Raw genomic sequence first — 22,432 nt, 5'->3', positions numbered from 1 at the left:
GGGTCTCTCTCCATCATCCAGGCTGGAGTGCAGTGGCGCAATCTTGGCTCGCTGCAGCCTCCGTCCCCTGGGCTCAAGTGATCCTCCCACCTCAGCCTCCAGAGCCACCACACCCAGCCCCACTTTCTATTTTTAAGATCATAAATAACAATACTTGTTCTTTAGAGATATTTTTTGCTTATACAAATATAAAGAAGCAAACGACAGTCAGCTGTGATCCTGCACGAGACACCCATCTCTGTGTAGCCTGTTGACTTCCATTGACCTGGTGGCTTACTCCTGTAATCCCAGCTCTTTGGGAGGCCGAGGTAGGAGAATCGCTTGAGCCCCAGGAGTTTGAGACCAGCCTGGGAAGCATGGCAAAACCCCATCTCTACAAAAAATATAAAAATTAGCCAGGAGTAGTGGCTTGCACCTCTGATCCCAGCTACTTGGGAGGCTGAGGTAGGAGGATCACCAGGAAATGGAGGCTGCAGTGAGTCATGATTGTGCCACTGCACTCCGGCCTGGGCCTGTCTCAAAAAAAAAAGAAGTTTAGAGTTGAGATTATCTTCTTCAAATAGTGCTGCACCCCTTTTGTCCCAACATTAGACTTCTGAGCATGTTTTTTTTTTCTTTGAGACGGAGCCTTGCTCTGTCACCCAGGCTGGAGCGCAGTGGTGCAATCGCGGCTCACTGCAAGCTCTGCCTCCCAGGTTCACACCATTCTCCTGCCTCAGCCTCCTGAGTAGCTGGAACTACAAGCGCCTGCCCCCACGCCCGGCAAAGTTTTTGTATTTTTAGTAGAGATGGGATTTCACCATGGTCTCGATCTGAACTTGTGATCCGCCCGCCTCGGCCTCCCAAAGTGCTGGGAGTACAGGCATGAGCCACTGCACCCGGCTGACTCCTGAGCATCTTTCCATGTCGTGACACTTATCATTTTAAAGTCTGCAGAAGAGGGTGTATCAGAGGCAGTGCTATGATTTTCTCAGCTTTTCCTCCCCATGGGAAATGCCAACAGAGAGTGGGTACTAAGCAGTTACTGGGTGCCAGCTTCTGCCAGCTTAATCCCCACAGGACCCCTTGAAGAGAGGAGATGTGCTTCTTACAGGACAGTGAGTGGTGGTGCAATCCCCACAGCCTTTGGAGCCGGACATGACCTTGGTTCAAATCCCAGCTCCATTATTCAGTTGCTGTGTGACCTCAGACAAGTTGCTTAGCCTCTCTGAACTACAATTTCCTTAGCTTTAAAATGGGTATGATATGGCTACCTTTGTCAATTCCCCCATGCAAATGAGGTTTTCTTGTTTATTCTTTATCCCACTTACTGTCATTTGTGACTGACTGTTTTCTGATTCCTTCTCTGTCTTCCCCCACTGGAATGTGGGTTTCTTGAAGCAGGATCACATCTGCTTCATTCTCGATTGGATCACCCCCCCAGCCCATAGCCGGCTCTCCGTGTGGTCCTGGATGGACGGGGCTGTTGTGGACATTGGAGGAGACAAAGCAGGAGAAGGCCGGCTGGGTGGGGATGAACGTGGGGCGCGGGGATGCATATGAGAAGAGTGGAATCCTCAAAGCTCAGCCGACCCCAGTGTCTGGGGGCTTAGGGGTGCCTCTGCAAAGGTCTGAGGCTTTGGGTTCAAATCCTGTTTCACAGCGGGTGGCATGGGGTGAGTTACTTAACTCGTTTGTGCCACGGTTTTCTCCACTGTGACCACGGATAATGACAGTCTTCAGTGCAGAGGGCCGCTGAGGAGTCTGTCCGGCTATATCTGTCGTGAGAGCTGCTCTGGGCAAGGGCAGGACAGCCCGGCACCCCAGAGGACAGAGGTCTTTCTCCCCTTCCCACCTCCCGCTACCAGTCACTAGGAGGGAGAAGGGGACAGAAGCTCATCATTTGCCCCAGAGAGGACGGAAGAGGAGGGGAGGCCAGGAGGTGTGGAGCCACCCTTATTCTATAAACCCTACTTAAGAGTGAATTCCAGGCCTCTGGCCTTCCCAGCTGCTGCCTGTCCCGAGTTCACTAAGAGGCAGCCGCATTGGTTCCAAGGGCTCAGAAATCAGTCCCCTCTGCAGGCTCCCACCCCACACACCCTCAGACGCCTGCCTCCGCCCGCCCAGTCCTCACACTCATGCTGGCCCTGGGCGGGACCCCTGTCCTGTCAGCTGCGCGGGTCACCTCCTGGGAACCCTGGCAGGAGCCACCTGAGCGCGCCTGCAGAGCGGTGGTATCTGCCAGTTACCTGGTCAGTGACGCAGATTCCCCAGAAGGGTCAGGGTAGGAAGCTGGAGGGGGAAGAGGAGCCAGGAAGGGACAGTGGCCAGGGCAGCTCCACGGGGCAGCACCTACCAGGAAAAGGGGCCCATTCTCTCCACTCAGCTCACTCAGGCGCCAGCCCAGCACTTCAGAGACGCTCCGATTTCCTAAGATGGAAGGTGCCCAGCTCCACCTCCCTGCGACTCCCAGCATCCACCAAGGACCTGAGGAAACACAATAGCACATGGCTACACACACACACACACACGCACATTACACACACTCGTACACAGACACACTCACACAGACACACACAGACATACACACACATACACTCACACAGAGAGACACATACAGACACACAGAGACACACACAGAGGTACACAGGCACACTCTCGCACACAGACACACACACTCACACAGAGACACACACACACAGACACACACACTCACACAGACACACACACTCACACAGAGACACACACTCACACAGACACACTCACACAGAGACACACACTCACACAGACACACACACTCACACAGACACACACTCACACAGAGACACACACACTCACACAGACACACACACTCACACAGACACACACACTCACACAGAGACACACACTCACACAGACACACACACTCACACAGAGACACACACACTCACACAGACACACACACTCACACAGAGACACACACTCACACAGAGACACACACTCTCGCACACAGAAACACACAGAGAGTCACACAGACACAAGGAGACGGAGACACACACACACACAGAGACACACACACTCGCACACAGATACACACACACAGAGAGACAGACACAAGGAGACACAGAGACACACACACACAGAGACACACACATTCGCACACAGACACACACACACATGCATTCACAGAGAGACACTCGCATACAGACACACACACACATACAGAGAGACACACAAAGACACAGACATACACAGACACACACACACATACACTCACACAGACAGACACACACATACACTCACACAGACACACACACACATACACTCACACAGACAGACACACACATACACTCACACAGACACACGCACACATACACTCACACAGACACACGCACACATACACTCACACAGACACACGCACACATACACTCACACAGACACACGCACATACACTCACACAGACACACTCACACACACTCACACAGACACACGCACACATACACTCACACAGACACACGCACACATACACTCACACAGACACACGCACACATACACTCACACAGACACACGCACATACACTCACACAGACACACACGCACATACACTCACACAGACACACACGCACATACACTCACACAGACACACACACATACACTCACACAGACACACACATACACTCACACAGACATACACACAGACACACAGAGACACACACAGAGGTACACACACACTCGCACACAGACACACACACATACACTCACAGAGAGACACACAGACAAGGAGATACAGAGACACACACATACAGAGACACATTCGCACACAGACACACACACATGCATTCACACAGAGAGACACACACTCGCACACAGACACACACACACTCACACAGAGAGACACACAAAGACACACGGAGACATATACACAGACACACACACATACACTCACAGACACACAGACACACAGACACACAGAGACACACACACACAGAGACACCCGCAGACACACACTCACAGAGACACACTCAGACACACACTCACAGAGACACACTTAGACACACACTCACAGAGACACACTCAGACACACAGACACACACACTCACACAGAGACACCCGCAGACACACACTCACAGAGACACACTCAGACACACAGACACACAGACACACACACATACACTCACAGACACACAGACACACACACATACACTCACAGACACACAGACACACACAGACACACAGAGACACAGACACACACACTCAGACGCACACAGACATAGACACATACACTCGTACAGAGACACCCACAGACACACGGAGACACACACACACACTTACAGATACACTCCTAGAGGCCCACACAGACACAGACACACACACAGACATACTACAGAAACCCACTTACAAAAACACACAGAGCCTGGCGCAGCGATGCTCAGCAGGGCATGCGCACAGCAGCCAGAGCCTCACCTCCGTCTGAGACTGAAGCCTTGCCCTGTGAAAGCTGCTCCTCACCCAAGGCCCAGCCAGGACGGTGCTGATGCTCTGGGGCACCCAGGTTTCCCTGACTCTTGGCCCAGGTGGACTTGACTGGAAGGTTCTGGGGCCCTAAATGGTTTAGCCAAGGGAATGGGTGGTCTCTCCTCTTAGAGACGTTAAACCACCTCCCTTCCCCATCCACCTGTGTGCCTGAACTGTCATTCATTCATTCATTCAACAAACATAATGTGCTATGCCGGGCACTGGGATGTGAATGGGATAGAATTGGGGCCCAGGGGGGTGGGGCTGAGGAGGCAGAAAGGCAAACCTATCATGTTGCCAGGGAAAGGTGAGGCCGGTTCCCCAGCCCACCTGGAGCACCCTCAACAGACTCTTAAAAGGAAACAGCCAAGTCTTAGGGCCCTGCCTGGGGGGCTTCCTGGCCCACAGAAGACAGTGAGACACAGCCTTCTTTCCTTCTCCCTGAGCCCTGCTCCACCTCCTCTCCAGGGTGATCTTCCAGCCCGGCTGACAGCGCTGGGTTGACCACTTGTCTCCACGGACATCTGAACCCTATACCCTCCCACAAGACCCCAGCTTTAAGCTTTCCTCTCTGTCAACTTGCCCAGCAATTCTTAGGGCCCCCAGAGGCACCTCTCCTTGCCTCAGCCAGAGCCCAGGGGACTGTGCAAGCCCCATGGTCCTGTTACATATATGAGCCAGAGGTAGGATGTGGTTAGGCAGGGACAGAAGAATAGAAACCAAGGATTACCTCCCACTCAGGCTGACATACTCAGAAACCAGATGGATGGATGGGTGCAGTGGGGCTGGTGGGCAGGGGGATGGATGAATGGATAGCTGAATGGAGTTGGGTAGGTGAGTAAATGGATGGATGGATGCACGGATGGATGAAGTGGGGTAGGTGAGCAGATGGTTGGATAGATGGAGTAGGGTAGATGAGGGATGGATGGGTGGGTGGATGGGTGGATGGATGGATGGATGAATGGATGGATGGATGGATGGAGTGGGGTGAGTGAGTGCATGGATGGATGGAGTAGGGTAGGCGAGTGGGTGGATGGATGGATGGATGGATGGGTGGATGGATGGATGGATGGAGTGAGGTAGGTGAGTGGATAGATTAATGGAATGGGGGAGGTGAGTGGATGGGTAGATGGAGTTGGGTAGGTGAGTGGGTACAGTGGGGTAGGGGATGGATGGATGGATGGAGTGGGGTGGTGGGTGAGTGGATGGGTGGATGCATGGGTGGATGGAGTAAGGTAGATGAGAGATGGATGGAGGGATGGATGGATGGATGGGTGAATGGATGGGTGAATGGATGGAATGGGGTGGGTGAGTGCATGGATGGATGGAGTAGGGTAGGTGAGTGGATGAATGCATGAATGGATGGATGGAGTGGGGTGGGTGAGTGGATGGGTGGATGGATGGATGGATGCATGGATGGATTCAGTAGGGTAGATGAGGGATGGATGGATGGATGGGTGGATGGATGGATGGATGGATGGATGGATGGATGGATGGAGTAGGGTAGGTGAGTGGATAGATTAATGGAATGGGGTAGATGAGTGGATGGGTGGATGGAGTTGGGTAGGTGAGTGGGTACAGTGGGGTAGGTGATGGACGGATGGATGGATGGATGGATGGATGGATGGATGGATGGATGGAGTGGGGTAGGTAGATGGTGGGTGGATGGATGGACCGGTGAATGGGAGAGTGGACAGATGGACAGATAGATGAATGGGTGGCCGTATAGACAGGATGATAAAGGAGGAAGAAAGGAAACCTGGATGACAGTGGCTGCAAGGCGGGGGGGGTGGAGGAGGCCTACACCAAATTGCTTTCCTGGAGCAAATGCTTGTCTTTTTTCTTTCCCATGAACTGAACCTCCCAGCTTCTCCTGGAGGAACACATTCTGTTTTTAGCTCAACAGACAAGAAAATGTCCCTTGGAGCCTGTTTAATTGTAGTCCATCTGCCTTTGAAGGACTTATATGGTCATGGAGAGGAACTGATGGTACCCACTTGTTAAGCCCTTTCTATATTTCAAGACCTTAATTAAAATAAAGTGGCTAGACTAAGTGGGGTTTTCAAACTGGGTTTTAGAGAACACTTATTTTTTTGTAAAATATTTTGAAAGTTTTTAAAACTCTAATTTAAAAAATCGATTCCGTTGGAGACCACTGGAATTTCTGAGAGCCGCCAGCTAGGCCTGTTTTGTGCCCTCTCTGCTTAAGTGACAATTCGGAGATTTCAAGGTGAGCAGCGGATAAATGGTTACCATTGGCAACTCCTTATCAATGTGACTTTTCTCTATACCATGTAACAAAGCAAAATAGAGAAGTCAGCTGGATCTGGGTCTGATGGGATTGGAGCTTCCATCTGTAACCCCCAATTTGAAACATTTGCCTTCCCAAAGCAGCCATTTTGTTCTCATTAGCAGCCTTTAGAGTAAGGAAATATTATGGAGTCAGGTGTATCATTTATTCCTTTTCTTGATTTCACACATTGGGGTTTCCATGTTGGAATTTTTTATTTAAAGGGGGAATTTCATTGATAGTCTTAAATAAAAGAGAAAAGAAAAGAAACAAAAATAGAAACCCACCGGATGAATTCCCAAGAACCCTTTCGGCTCTTTCTGTCTCTGCTTCTGTCCTCTGGGTGGTGTTCAGTCCCCTGGCTTCCTCCCTCTGTGCTGGTGAAACTGGTTCTTAGTCAGGGCTCTTGGTCCCCCTGTCATCCGACTCCAGGCCCTTTTACCAACAGAGGCCTCACTGGCCCCAGTGACACATCGTGGGGAGGTGTGTCGTCCTCCATTAGGTCAACGTTAAGAATTAGCCAGGCTTCTCTTCTGAGCCTTTTATGAGCTGGCCATTCATAAATTTGCCCAAACCCTCAGTGGTCCTGCCAAGGTCACCTTCTGGCGTAATGAGTCCATGTTTATTACCTGCCGGGTGAGGCCATGCTTCCTTCTCAGTGGCAGCCTTGTCACTGCCCTTCCAGGACTTCCTTAGGGGAGTGACTGTAGCTAGATGGGAGGCTCGGCTTAGCTCCTGTGAACCTTGAGGCTGGAATGGTCCTGTCTATACTACCAGCTGGTGTTAATAATCCTGGCTCTAGACCTAATTGGTAAAGCCAGCTGATTCCTAATGGAGAGCATTCTGGAACATTGTGCACAAAGAGCTCTGCTATTGCCTCTACATTTGCAGGAAATGAACTGGGCTGGTAGGAGGCGGCCTGCTGAAAGTAATATACAAGAAAAACTTCTAAATACACATCAATAGACTAATCAGAAGTGGGCTCAGAAACTACTGGTTCACTTAAGAGTAGACCATATGCCTTTAAAAAGTTATATTGTTGGCTGGGGGCAGTGGCTCGCCCATGTAATTTCTAGCACTTGAGAGGCCGAGGTGGGAGGATGGCTCGAACCCAGGAGTTCAAGGCCAGCCTGGGCAACATAAGAACACCCCTACTCTACAAAATTTTTTTAAAAAAATTAGCCAGGTATGGTAGCATGCACCTGTGGTCCCAGCCACTCCGGAGGCTGAGGTGGGAGGATCTCTTGAGCCCAGAAGTTTGAGGCTGCTGTGAGATATGATGGCACTACTGTGCTCTAGCCTGAGAACAAGATCCTGCCTCAGAAAAAGCCAAAAGTTATATTATTAATCTATGTTGTAGTCTTTATCTTTGGGTGGAACCAGGGAGGCCAGTCGTTTCAAGACAAATCACTTTAAATACTGAATTTCTGGTGGCAATTGTTGCATCCCTGTGGCTTGTTTAATGACCATTTGTTCTGCGTTGTTATTCTCTTCTTCCAGATTGTTCTCTGGGGCCGGACTGAGAAATGCCTGAAGGAGACGACGGAGGAGATCCGGCAGATGGGCACTGAGTGCCATTACTTCATCTGCGATGTGGGCAACCGGGAGGAGGTGTACCAGACGGCCAAGGCTGTCCGAGAGAAGGTCTGTAGCCTGGGAGGGTCTGTTCCTAACACAGCTGACCACAGGCTAATTCCGGGCAAAGAGAACATTCTCATGTGGCCTGGAAGAGAGCTCTGCTTATGGCAGAATGGCTTTGTCCAGGGCACCTTTGGGTGCTCTCCCATGAAGCTGGCCCTAGTTACATAGACAGGGATTAGGGTTGATTACGTAACAGGCGTAATCATCTGTTGTTGCCTTGGAAATGTAGGCCGTGTGGGTTTCCCTCCAGGACTGTGGTGGGGCAAATGTCCCATTGGCCTCTGGGAAAATCCTTCTCCTGACTCCAGTCATCTGTTTGGACTAAATATATCAGCGAACTCCAAGAGAGGGAAACCCCACCCTGAGTGTTTGGCACATGGTAATGTTAACTGTTTTTATGTCACAGTAACCTCATTTATTATAAATATGCTATGTGCCAGGTACAGCGTGTGCCATAAATTATTTCTGCTCCTCAGAACAGTCCTGGTGTGGCATTAGCCCCATCTCACAAATCAAGACTGGTGCTCAGAGAGGCAGTTCCCTTCCCCAGGCCCTGTGGCTGGTGGTGGTGGGCCAGGCGGCTGCTGGGCCTCTGTGTATACAGGATAACTGGAACTGGGCTGGCAGGAAGTAGCCTGCAGGAAGGAATATCTAAGAAAAACTGGTAAATAACACATCAATTGATTGATCATAAATGGACTCAGAAATTACTCGTTCACTTAGGAGTAGGCCATATCCCTTTTAAAAAGTATACTGGGCTGGGTGCGGTGGCTCACACCTGTAATCCCAGCATTTTGGGAAACTGAGGCAGACGGACCACTTGAGGTCAGAAGAAGACTAGCCTGGCCAACATGGTGAAATCCCGTCTCTACTAAAAATATAAAAATTAGCCAGGCACGGTGGCAGAAGCCTGTAATCCCGGCTATTTGGGAGGCGGTGGCAGGAGCCTATAATCCCAGCTATTTGGGAGGCAGAGGCAGGAGAATTGCTTGAACCCAGGAGGCAGAGTTGGCAGTGAGCCGAGATGGCGCCACTACACTCCAGCCTGGACAACAGAGTGAGACTCCATCTCAAAAACAAATAAACAAACAAACAAACAAAAAACGTATATTGTTGGCCCTGGGCTGGCTGCCCTCATGGCCCCCTCTCGCCTGCAGGTGGGTGACATCACCATCCTGGTGAACAATGCCGCCGTGGTCCACGGGAAGAGCCTAATGGACAGTGACGACGATGCCCTCCTCAAGTCCCAACACATCAACACCCTGGGCCAGTTCTGGGTAAGGGCTATCCCAGGCCAGAGCCAGCCCCCGGTGTGCAGGGAGCCCAGGCAGGATGGAGGGGAGGGGATGCTTGCCAGGGCTTGGGCTCAGGCCAGCAGGGATGTCCACGAACGAGGTGGCCAGACAAGACAAATGACCGGCTCCAGGACGCATCAGACTTTGTGAAATGCGCTCACTGTCCCGGGGCCGGGAGCCCTCAGCCCTCTCCCTTGCAGGAAAGCTAGGGTACTAGAGCATCGTGTGTGTCCAGGGTGGGCTGTTCTCCCCAAAAGAAAGGTGGAGGGGTTTCAGAGCTGCGGCTGCTCCACCCTGACACTCCATCCACCCTCAGACCACCAAGGCCTTCCTGCCGCGTATGCTGGAGCTGCAGAACGGCCACATCGTGTGCCTCAACTCCGTGCTGGCACTGTCTGCCATCCCCGGTGCCATCGACTACTGCACATCCAAAGCGTCAGCCTTTGCCTTCATGGAGAGCCTGACCCTGGGGCTGCTGGACTGTCCGGGAGTCAGCGCCACCACAGTGCTGCCCTTCCACACCAGCACCGAGATGTTCCAGGGCATGAGAGTCAGGTCAGTGAGCAGGGGACCCACCTCCCCAAGCCATGTTCAGTCAGCCGACTGCAGAAAGAACTCTGATATAAAAATCAGGCTAGGACCGGGCGCGGTGGCTCACGCCTGTAATCCCAGCACTTTGGGAGGCCGAGGCGGGCGGATCATGATGTCAGGAGATCGAGACCATCCTGGCTAATAAGGTGAAACCCGTCTCTACTAAAAATGCAAAAAATTAGCTGGGCGTGGTGGCGGTGCCTGTAGTCCCAGCTACTTGGGAGGCGAGGCAGGAGAATGGCGTGAACCTGGAAGGTGGAGCTTGCAGTGAGCCGAGATCTCGCCACTGCACGCCAGCCTGGGCGACAGAGCGAGACTCCATCTCAAAAAAAAAAAAAAAAGAAAAGAAATCATAGTGGCTCATACCTATAATCCTATTACTTTGGGAGGCCAAGGCAGGCGGGTCGCTTAAGCCCAGCAGTTTGAGACCAGCCCGGGAAACATGGAGAAACCCTGTGTCTACAAAAAAGAAAAAATTAGCTGAGCATGGTGGTGCACACCCAGCTATTCGGGAGCCTGAGGTGGGAGGATCGATTGCTTGAGCCCAGGAAGTTGAGGCTGCAAGTGAGCTGTGATTGTGCGACTGCACTCCAGCCTGGGAGACAGAGTGAGACCCTGTCTCAAAACAAAAAGTCACCAAGGAGCCTCTCCCCTCTGCTTGACGCTGTCTTACCTGGTTCTCAGTCTGCAAGGCAGTGATGCCACAATGGGGAGGGTCCTGCTGCCTGGTTCAGGGAGCTTGTATGAAACTACTAGAGCTACAGGCATGCAGCGGGATGTGCCCAAAGGTCAAAAGAGGGAGACGCACCTCCACAGCCATCGTGCGGGGCGAAGGGAGCTGGAGACATAGGGTGCATTCCGCCTGGTTCCACCTGTGTGAAGTTCCAAAACAGGCGAAACTGAGTTGGGGTGATGGAAGTCAGACCCGTGGCTGCCCCTGGAGGGCTGGGGGTATAACCTGGGAGGGAGGCCGAGGGAACTGTCAAGACTTTCAGAAATGTTCTCTCTTCTTGATCTCAGCAGTCATTAAATACGTGAAAGTTAATCAAACTGTCTGCTTAAGATTTATACCTTTTGTTGTATGCAAATTATAGCTCAATTTATTTGTCTGTTTATTTATTTATTTTTTGAGATGGAGTCTCGGTCTCTCGCCCAGGCTGGAGTGCAGTGGCGCGATCTTGGCTCACTGCAACCTGCACCTCCTGGGTTCAAGTGATTCTCCTGCCTCAGCCTCCCGAGTAGCTAGGATTACAGGCGTGCGCTCGCACCCAGCTAATTGTTGTATTTTTAATAGAGACGGGTTTCACTATGTTGGCCAGGCTGGTCTCAAACTCCCGACCTCAGGTGATCCGTCCGCCTCGGCCTCCCAAAGTGCTGGGATGACAGGCATGAGCCACCATGCCTGGTCATAGCTCAATTTAAACTAAGCAATAGGGGGGTCCCACCACTCCTCCTCCAGACCAGTTAAGTCAAGGGGAACGGGGGCCACTGGTCTAGAGCTCATGCCACCTGGGGTGGTGACTCCCTCATAGCTGTGATGCACTCTGTGACATTGGGTCCCATTAGTTACTGCTCTGGCTGATCTGTAAGATGGGGTGACGTGAATGTCTCCGTCATAAGTTCTGCAGTGAGGACAAAATGGAATCTGGCAGGGAACACCGTATGTGGTACATTTTAAGTGCCCAATAAACGGCGCTTTAATGATATGCAGTCATGTAGGGGCATGAGGTCATCGATGAATGAAAACCGGGAATTACTCAAATACTATTCTCCCTGGTTTTTTTTGCAATCCGGCGTACAGTGCTTCACCTTCTGAATTATACACTTCAGCTGCTTCCAAAAATGAGGATGACATCGAAGGGTCAGGATGAGAATTCAGTGAGACCGTTTAGTGTAGTGCATGCCATGTGGGAGTCACTCATTCCACCTTATAGTTACTATTAATAGGGACAGTGCGGTATTGGTTGTCGAGAATCAAAAGTACCGGGCTTGGTGGCTCATGACTGTGATCCCAGCACTTTGGGAGGCTGAGGCAGGAGGATTGCTTGAGCCCAGGGAATTAGAAATAATACATGTAACACATCTAGTGCAAAGCCCAGATACTAGATGCTCAATAAGGAGCTGCTGCTTTTATTATTGTTACTAATAATAAACATCTTCATAAATGCATGTTATTAATTTTCCTAGCAGACTGCCTGGTTTGTGTGCAAATTGTCATCAATTCTGAATTTCGAGGAGTCTAGACTAATGGCTACTGATGTTTCCTGTTGGCTTTTCCCCCCCCCATGGGTTTTGGTTTGGTTTCTTTTCATCTGAGTATACAGAAGGTGCCCAATAAATGTGTAGTGCATCAGTGGCAGTCTGCAGTGGTTTTTTTTTGGCTTTTTTTTTTTGAGACGGAGTCTTGCTCCGTTGCCCAGGCTGGAGTGCAGTGGCGTGATCTCAGCTCACTGCAAGCTCTGTCTCCCAGGTTCACACCATTCTCCTGCCTCAGCCTCCCAAGTAGCTGGGACTACAGGCGCCCGCCACCACGCCCAGCTAATTTTTTGCATTTTTAGTAGAGACAAGGTTTCACCGTGTTAGCCAGGATGGTCTCGATCTCCTGACCTCGTGATTCGTCCCCCTCGGCCTCCCAAAGTGCTGGGATTATAGGCGTGAGCCACCGCACCCAGCTGGCAGTCTGCAGTTCTAACTGGGTGTCCTGAGCACAGGAGCAAGCAGGACATTGCAGACATCAAGTTTGTGTGTCTATTTCACCTTCTAGCATAGTTCCCTTTCTATCACTTCAAGAAGGAAATTCAAGGTTTTCCCGCCACATTTTTTCAGAGTGTGAACCCAAACTGCTTGGGGTCAAATCCCAGCTCTGTGTGACCTTGTCCAAGTTACTTGACTTTTCTCTGCTTCAGTTTCCTCACCTCTAAAAAGGAATTCATAATAATAGTATCCCCAGCTGGGCACAGTGGCTCACACCTATAATCCCAGCACTTTGGGAGGCCAAGGCAGGCAGGTCACCTGAGGTCAGGAGTTCAAGACCAGCCTGGCCAACATGGTGAAACCCTGTCTCTACTAAAAATACAAAAATTAGCCAGGCATGGTGGTGGGTGCCTGTAATCCCAGCTACTCAGGAGGCTGAGGCAGGAGAATCGCTTGAACCTGGGAGGTGGAGGTTGCAGTGAGCCGAAATTGCGCCATGGCACTCCAGCCTGGGCAACAGAGCAAGACTCCGTCTCAAAAATGAATAACAATAATAATAATAATAGTATCCCTTTTCATGGGTTAGATGAGCTCCCGTGTGTGAATCATCTGGCCATGCCTGGGAAGTAGCGAGCACTAGGTGAATCTTAGCGATCTATGGTTGTGCAGGGAAGCCCCAAGGGCTCGGCCAGAAGAGAGAGTAGTACAAGGAAGATGGGTACCTAACCAACTCCCATTTCCTAAAAGAATAACAAATGGATGAAAGCATTGGTTTCCTCGTACAACCATGCTTAGCAGCTTCCCAGGGTTAAATGGGTTAAATGTGAAGACATGTTTGGGACAAAATGGATGATTTTCCCAGCAAGACTGGCCATGTCAGTGGATGTTGTTGTTTATAAATTGCTATTTATCGAGCCTCTTTTTTTTTTTTTTTTTTTTTTTTGAGATGAAGTCTTGCTCTGTCTCCCAGGCTGGAGTGCAGTGGTGTGATCTTGGCTCACTGCAACCTCCGCCTCTCAGGTTCAAGCAATTCTCGTGTCTCAGCCTCTCGAGTAGCTGGGATTACAGGCGCCTGCCTCCATGCCCAGCTAATTTTTGTATTTTTAGTAGAGACAGTGTTTCGCCATGTTGCCCAGGCTGGTCTCGAACCCCTGGCCTCAAGTGATCCACCTGCCTCGTCCTCCCAAAGTGCTGGGATTACATGCATGAGCCACCGCGCCTGGCCAATTGAGCCTCTTTGATGTACCAGCCATAGAACCAACCGGAGCCACCAAACACTTTACAACTACCGCTGCATTTGGCCCTCACAGCAACCCTGCAAGAGAGCTTGTATTCCCATTTTACAGATGAGGGAACTGAGGCTCAGAGAAGCAGAGTTACCTGCTCAAGTCCACACAGCTTGGAACTGGCTAGCTGAGAATGCTTCTTCCGCGAATTTGCACTGCTTCCATGGGAGTTAAGAGCTGTGCCAGTTCCCCGTGTCCCCATTCCACCCACCGTGGAGAGGAAGGAGAAAATCCTGTGCACAGACGTGCTTGAGGCCTCCTCTGTCGGCTTCCCTGGCAGGGGTCTCACCAAGAAGGATTCCCCTCAAGCCCATGGACTTTGGTCTGTCCATCCTGCCTTCCCTTTCCCAAGAGACAGGACGGGCCACAGGTGGAAGCCAGAGAATCCAGACTGCCCACGACACCTGTAGGACTCCAGTATCAGGGAGCTGCCTCAACACGTTCATCTCTGCAGAACCGCAGACACTGGCCCCTCTTGACCACAGGACTGTGGGCCTCAGAATCACCATCATGGCCAAGCGTGGTAGCTGGGTCCACACCAGTAATCCCAGTGCTTTGGGAGGCTGAGGCAGGGGAATTACTTCAGCCCAGGAGTTGCCAGCCTGGGCAACATGGCAAAACCCCATCTCTACAAAAAAATATAAAAATTATCTGGGCATGGTGTGTGTACCTGTAGTCCCAGCTACTCGGGTGGCTGAGACAGGAGGATCACTTGAGCCCAGGGAGGTCGAGGCTGCAGTGAGCTGTGATTGCGCCACTGCACTCCAGCCTGGGCAATAAAGTGAGACCTTGGACTCAAAAATAAAAAATAAAAAACGAATCACCATCATGTTGACAAAGGAATTACAGGGCAGGGGGTAAGATCCATGTGCCCTCTGAGGCCAAGCCCCTGTTGGGAGTCTAAGGGCTGCCTGTTGCTCAGGAATGACATCAAACCCAGGTGATTCATCACCCTTAATCTTCCTGGTGCCAGAGCGGATCACAAGCTCTTTGTGGGATTGGGGTCAGAGCCAGCAACATGAGCCCTGCACCTAAAGATCCAGCAGGGGCAGGAAGAGCAGTGAGCAAAGGTGATAGAGCATTGGCCTGGTTTGAATCCTTAACGCCCTACTGACTCAATAGAGCCTCAGTTTCCTTATCTGTAAATCGGGAGAATAATTTGTGCTTGAGCCTGGCAGTTAGGCAACATCATCATTGTTTGGGTCTAGGGTCAGATGCTTCTGAATAGTCATGTGAGGCCCCTGATGTTTGCTATGCAATCATTCATTCATTCATTTTGAGATCCCACGGAAAGCACCGTGCAAATGTTTGAATCAATGAATCAATGAATGAGTTAGTGAACCAGCAAGCTGAGCCGAAGCCATCGCTAGCCGAGCCCCTGCCTCCAGACAGAATGAGCAGGACACATTTGGGAAGCAGCAAGTTCAGTCCTTCAAGTATTTACTGAGCTCCTGCTCTGTATCAGACACTGCGCTAGGTGCGGGGGTTGCAGGGGAATAGGACCGACCAGGCCTCCACCCTCATGGAACTCAATAGTCTGATGGGGGAGACAGGCCACCGACAAGGAAACACCCCAACAAGCAAGGCCTTCCTAGGTGGGGTGAACGCAGTCAAGGAAATTAGCAGGGAACGAGATCAGAGGTTGCTTTGGGTGGACTGGCCTGAGATGTCTCCCAAAGGAGGAGCTGGGAGGAGAGAGCCAGGCCGTCGAGAGAGCTGGCAAAAAGCCCTGATCTGAGAGTGTGATGTGACAAGAACAGAGATGGGCCTGTCCTGAAGGAGCAGAGTGTAGGGAAAAGGACTGTGCACCTGGAGGAGTCAGGGAATGTGGCACCTGGATGAGTGTGGGGTAGAGGGAGTACTCCAAGCAGGCCTCGAGTCTCTTAGACAGGAAAGGCCAAAGGGTAATCCAGACATGTCAACCTCATAGAGGCTTCCAGCTAAGCACACGCCTCTCCAGGAGAAACCCACTGTGTCTCTTCCCGTGTTCAGGTTTCCCAACCTCTTTCCCCCACTGAAGCCGGAGACAGTGGCCCGGAGGACAGTGGAAGCTGTGCAGCTCAACCAGGCCCTCCTCCTCCTCCCATGGACGATGCATGCCCTCGTTATCTTAAAAAGGTATGGAGCTGGGAGAGAACGCTCTGGGTCAGTACGTATGTGATCGATTAGTCATGTCTGCTGTGGGCATGAGCATGAGGAGTGGTGGCACATTTGCCGTTGATGTGCTGTACTTACCATGGGGCAGCAGTTCTCAAACTTGTTAGTCACAGGGCCCCTTAGAGTTTTAAAAAGTATGGAGGAACTCAAAGAGCTTTTGTTAATGTGAGTTGTAGCTATTGCTATTTACTATATTAGAAATTAAAAGCCAGGGCTGGGCGCAGTGGCTCACGCCTGTAATCCCAGCACTTTGGGAGGCCAAGGCAGGTGGATCATGAGGTCAGGAGATAGAGACCATCCTGGCTAAAATGGTGAAACCCCATCTGTACTAAAAATACAAAAAGAAATTAACTGGGCATGGTGGCGGGCGCCTGTAGTCCCAGCTACTCGGAAGTCTCAGGCAGGAGAATGGTGTGAACCTGGGAGGCGGAGCTTGCAGTGAGCCGAGATCACGCCACTGCACTCCAGCCTGTGCGCCACTACACTCCAGCCTGGGCGACAGAGCCAGACTCCATCTCAAAAAAAAAAAAGATACTAAAAGCCAGAAAAATGTTGTAAGATGTATACATTTGTTTATAATATTTATTCATTTATAAATAGCCATAATGAACCCATTACATTAATATAAATATATTTTTATGACAACTAGTTATGTATTCTAAAACAAAATAAATGTAGTCAGGAGTGGCATTGTTTTACATCTTTGCAAATCTCTTTGTTTGGCTTAATTGAAGACAATTGGATTCCAGTATGTGCATCTGATTTCAATTTGTTGTGATATCTTGTGTCACATAGCCTCTGGAAAATTCTACCATTCACTAAGAGAATGAAAGTGAAAAGACAAATAACATCTTAGTATTATTACAGAAACAATTTGGCCAGGCATGGTGGCTCACGCCTGTAATCCCAGCACTTTGGGAGGCCGAGGCAGGCAGATCACCTGAGGTTGGGAGTTCGAGACCAGCCTGAGCAACATGAAGAAACCCTGTCTGTACTAAAAATACAAAAAAATTAGCTGGGTGTGGTGGTGTGTGCCTGTAATCCCAGCTACTTGGGTGGCTGAGGCAGGAAAATCGCTTGAACCCAGGAGGCGGAGGTTGCAGTGAGCTGAGATCGTGCCACTGCACTCCAACCTGGGCAACAAGAATGAAACTCCGTCTCAAAAAAAAAAAAAAAAAAAAAAAAGCAATTTGACCTCACAGACCCCTGAAGAGATCTCAGGTACCCCCAAGGGTTCCTGGACCTCATTTTGAGAATCACTGTTCTAGAGCCTATTGGACATAGCCCCTGCCCTCAGGAAGTTTACTGCTAGAGGGAACATGGGGATCTTGATGCCAAGGGCTCAGAATTCACAGAAGCGTCTTAGTACCAGTCAGGTGGGATGTAGCAGGGCAGACCACTTGGGGGAGGTAGGCTTTATAAAGGAGAGACTCCTCCAGAATTTGCCTGGCAGCCTAGTCCTATTCCCCTAGAACTTTCCAGACTTTGTGCCGCAAACCCTTCCCCTCCCAGTCCCACCCTCAGTTTTCTTGGGCCTCTTAGTACAGCGGGAGATCCTTGTCCCTGGAGCCACAGGTGACCATGAGCTCTTGGCTCCCCTGGGGCTCTGGCCCCCACATGACTGAACCCCTCTGACCTGGAAGGCCTTTTCAGGAACGGAAGCCCCCAAGTGCCAGGCTGGCCCCTGCTCTCATGCGACATGCACTCCCAGGAGAGCCAAATTCTGCCCTGGCTGCCGGGACATGGCGAGTCCCAGCTAAGAGGCTGCTCCAACACACTCAGGGCACAGAAACCTCGAAACCGAGGGGCAAGCCCGATCAGCCCTCTCTTCCCCAAACTCAAAGCCCTTTCAGAGGCACAGGGAAGGGGGCACCCAGGGGCATCCAGTCCACGCGTCGGCCTCCCTCAGTCCATCCTGACCTCGGGTCTGAGATGCTCCTCGGCCGTCTCTAGGAGCCCCTAGTTGATCAGGGGCTCAGGTCCTCACTGAGGCCAGGCTGCCACCCTCCACCTCAGGGGAGCTTCTTAGAAGCCTTCCAGAGCTTTCTAGAGACAAGTTGGTCTAGAAAACCTCAGCGCTCTCCACAGTAAGCCCTCAGCCTTATTTTCCAACCTTCCCCACAACTACTTTTCAACAGGAAGGAGGAGCCACCCACCTCCCCGTTCTCTGAACTGCATCCCTCCTCACCTTCCCCAGGAGAAAGCAAGGCTCAACTCTAATGCCACCACCCCCAGGAAGCCTTCCAGATTGCTCCAGCTAGAAGTGAACCTTTTTCATCTTGTACTTAGAGTGGGCCAGGACCCTTCGGTTTGAGTCACCAGACAGCCTGAGGGCCCTCTCTATGCTGGGCCCATGCAAGGGGGATCAGAGATAAAATACCCGCCATGAAGGCCCCCACAGGCTTGACAAGTAAACGGGCAAGGACTACACCAGTGCTTGCTGGGGAAGCACCGGGGCTCCTGGTTGCACGAGGAGAAGCCTGAGGGTGAGCCCAGGACGCTTCCCCGGAGGATGTGACACCCAAATCCAATCTGATTCCTCAGATCCACACGATCATCTCTGTGGAATCGAGGGCAGTTGGGATTGAAGAATCTCTGAGCTGCCTGTGGGCACCAGGATGCTAAGAGCTTGGTTTTGAAAGCGTGTGTGTATGAAGGGAGAGAAGGTCAGCACTCCCCTTGACAAGGAACACACACAGGTTAAGCCATTGTCACCTACTTAGTGGCATCTAACCACCATTTGTTTTTAATGGGTACAAAAAATAGACCGAATAAAAATAAGTCTTTGATAGCACAACAGGGTGACTATAGTTAATAGTAATTTACTTATACATTTAAAAATAACTAAAAAGGCCAGGTGCAGTGGTTCACGCCTAAAATCCCAGCACTTTGGGAGGCCGAGGTGGGCGAATCACCTGAGGTCAGGAGTTCAAAACTAGCCTGGCCAACATGACAAAACCCTGTCTCTACTAAAAATACAGAAATTAGGCAGGCATGGTGGCGCATGCCTGTAATTCCAGCTACTCGGGAGGCTGAGGCAGGAAAATCACTTGAACCCAGGAGGCAGAGGTTGCAGTGAGCCCAGATCGTGCCACTGCACTCCAGCCTGGGCGACAGAGTGAGACTGTCTCAAAAATAAATAAATAAGTAAATAAATAAACATAAAAATAACTAAAAGTATAGTTGGATTATTTGTAACACAACAGATAAATGCTTGAGGTGATGGATACCCCATTTACATTGATGTAATTATATACATTTGCATGCCTGTGTCAAAGCATTTCATGTACCCCATAAATATTTATACCTACTGTGTACCCACAAAAATTAAAAATAAATAATGAACTCTGTTTCAGAATCTAGGAAAAAGATAAAAAATTTAAATAAAAAAAAATTGCTCTTACCACCCACTCTCTGCCTTTTTAAAACATATATTTTAAAAAGAATTTGTGTGTTTGTGTGTGTGTGTGTGTGTGTGTGAGATAGAGTTTTATTCTTGTCACCCAGGCTGGAGTGCAATGGCACGATCTCGGCTCACTGCAACCTCCGCCTCCCATGTCAAGCAATTCTCCTGCCTCAGTCTCCCGAGTAGCTGGGATTACAGGTGCCTACCACCATGCTCGGCTTTTTGTATTTTTAGTAGAGATGGGGTTTTGCCATGTTGGCCAGGCTGTTCTCGAACTCCTGAGGTGATCCACCCACCTTGGCCTCCCAAATTACTGGGATTACAGGCGTGAGCTACCACGCCCGGCCTGGAAAGGATTTTTGAGACAGGGTCTGGCTCTGCCACCCAGGCTGGAATGCAGCAGTACAATCTCAGCTTACTTCAACCTCCGCCTCTTGGGTTCAAGCCATCCTCCCACCTCAGCCTCCCCAGTAGCTAGGACTATAGGCACATGCCACCATACCCAGCTAATTTTTGTATATTTTTGTAGAGACAGGGTTTCACCATGTTGCCCAGGCTGGTCTTGAATTCCTGGGCTCAAGCGATCTGCCCACCTCGGCCTCCCAAAGTGCTTGGATTACAGGCATGAGCCACCATGCCCAGGCTCCCACTGCCTTTTTAACAGCTGCTTATCCACTTACTTGAAAGCTCTTCCCCTGGGGAGGGTGGGGATTTGGGGAGAAACTGGTGTGTGGCTTGGGGGGGTGGGGAGTACTTTTAGGGACCAGCCCTCTGCTGCCCCATCTCACATGGCCACCAGCGACCGAGCCCCTGGATCCTGCCCCGCCGACCATCGCTGACCATCGCTGTTTTCTTTCCTTCCTCCCACTCCAGCATACTCCCACAGGCTGCACTTGAGGAGATCCACAAATTCTCAGGAACCTACACCTGTATGAACACTTTCAAAGGGCGGACATAGAGACAGGACGAAGACATGCCTGAGGAGTCACGGAGTTCGGGGGCCACAGCACCTGGGCACACACCCGAGCGCCTGTCCGTTGACACGCTTCTGCTGGGTGAGCAGGACAGCTCCTGTCCTCAGCGAAGAATCTGGCTGCCCCTGGGCCAGTCCCAGGACCTTTGCACAGGACTGATGGGTGTAACTGACCCCCACGGGGAGGCAGGAAGCCAGCCAGTAGCCACCTTGACACTTTTGTACATTTCCAGTTCCGTAGAGTTTATCGTTCAATTGCTTCTCGAGTCTCACCAGCCTCAGCAGTGTGCATAGACCATTTCCAGGAGGGTCTGTCCCCAGATGCTCTGCCTCCCGTTCCAAAACCCACTCATCCTCAGCTTGCGCAAACTGGTTGAACGGCAAGAATGAAAAATAAAGAGAGATGGCTTTTGTGAGTTCCTTTGTTCAAATCTTTGGTGGGCAGTTGGGAGGGAGCCAGTCCCAACCACTAAACTCCATCCTTTGAGAGATAATTGGTCTGTTCAAGGTCCCCAACTGCCAAGGGTGGAGAGAAGGGGGCCGAGATCAGGAGACAAAGTGTAGCCCAGGCCTACGGGCAGAGAGAGGTGCCTGGTTCCTTGCCCACTCCGCCAGGCCCCTCCCAGCAGCCATGGGTTGAGGCCGCTTTTTCTCCCTGGTGTGACCTGTATGAACCAGTCTGCAGAGAGCTGGCCACAGCTGGAGATGCCCTCTGTCCTGCCATGGCACCACCAGCCCCCAGGCCATCAACTCAGGACAGCAAAACCAGTCTTTATGGAGCACCCACTGTCTACCCAGGGTGTGTGTGGTGCAGATAGGGGAATGTTGCTGAGAAGACTACCAGTACAAGAAGCCAATAATCTGGTTAGGAAAGGATCATAAGTCACCGGAAACGCAGTGACAACTCCTCACCATCAGGTCAGTGCTGAGGGGTGCTACAGACCGAGTCCCATTGATGACAGGGGCAGGGGGAGGTCTGGAGTGGCAGAAGAGATTGGCACAGGTTCCATCAATGGGGGCAAAGTCACGGCCAAAACGACCTAGTAGAGATGCGCCCTGCTTCCCCCAGAGTGCACGCTTTCTGCTGCCACAAGCTTAGTAAACCTCACCTTGGACAGTGGGGAAGAGAGTGGGCCGTGTCGTTTCATATGAAGTAGCCTCCATTCTTACAGTTCTTGCAGGTGGATGCCAGGGTGGCAGGAGGGGAACAGGCAAGGTCCCCGGGAGGTGAAGGAGGTCACAGCCCTCTGACTCAACCCAGGAGCTTTCCCAAGAGTCACATAAAGTCTTAACCTACATGTAAACCTCAGGCTGAACCCTCCCAACTTAGAGAATATTAGACACAGCTCAGGTGATCATCAATCTGGTCTATGTGCAGAAATGCCAAGTCATAATTATAGCCATGCTTTTTTTCTTTTTTCTTTTTTTCGACATGGGATTTCGCTCTGTCTCCCAGGATGGAGTGTGGAGTGGAGTGGCACAATCATGGCTCACTGTAGCCTCAACCTCTCGGGCTCAAACAATCCTCTACCTCAGCCTCCAGAGTAGCTGGGACTGCAGGTGCACGCCACCACGCCCAACTGTTTTTCTTTTTCGTAGAGACAGGGGTCTTGCTCTGTTGTCCAGG

At 51.0% G+C, this 22,432-nt stretch overlaps 1 protein-coding gene and 1 pseudogene across 3 annotated transcripts in view; both read left to right on the top strand.

Moving 5' to 3' along the window:
• DHRS3 (dehydrogenase/reductase 3) overlaps window positions 1-21,221 on the top strand; it is a 1,035,619-nt gene extending 1,014,398 nt beyond the window's left edge. For all 3 annotated transcript variants that reach the window (XM_050788850.1, XM_050788854.1, XM_050788858.1), the window contains 5 exons: window positions 8,263-8,406; window positions 9,561-9,680; window positions 10,015-10,253; window positions 16,262-16,387; window positions 20,706-21,221. In XM_050788850.1, the coding sequence (XP_050644807.1) occupies window positions 8,263-8,406; window positions 9,561-9,680; window positions 10,015-10,253; window positions 16,262-16,387; window positions 20,706-20,790 (714 nt within the window). In that variant the 3' untranslated portion in view covers window positions 20,791-21,221. The remainder of the gene's footprint in view (window positions 1-8,262; window positions 8,407-9,560; window positions 9,681-10,014; window positions 10,254-16,261; window positions 16,388-20,705) is intronic.
• Window positions 19,070-19,171, top strand: LOC126945518 (uncharacterized; annotated as a pseudogene).
• Window positions 21,222-22,432: the final 1,211 nt, after the last annotated feature.

The sequence above is a fragment of the Macaca thibetana genome, chromosome 1 (genome assembly GCF_024542745.1).
Source record: "Macaca thibetana thibetana isolate TM-01 chromosome 1, ASM2454274v1, whole genome shotgun sequence".
Classification (NCBI taxonomy): Eukaryota; Metazoa; Chordata; class Mammalia; order Primates; family Cercopithecidae; genus Macaca; species Macaca thibetana.
This window is presented reverse-complemented; position numbering and strand designations above follow the sequence as displayed.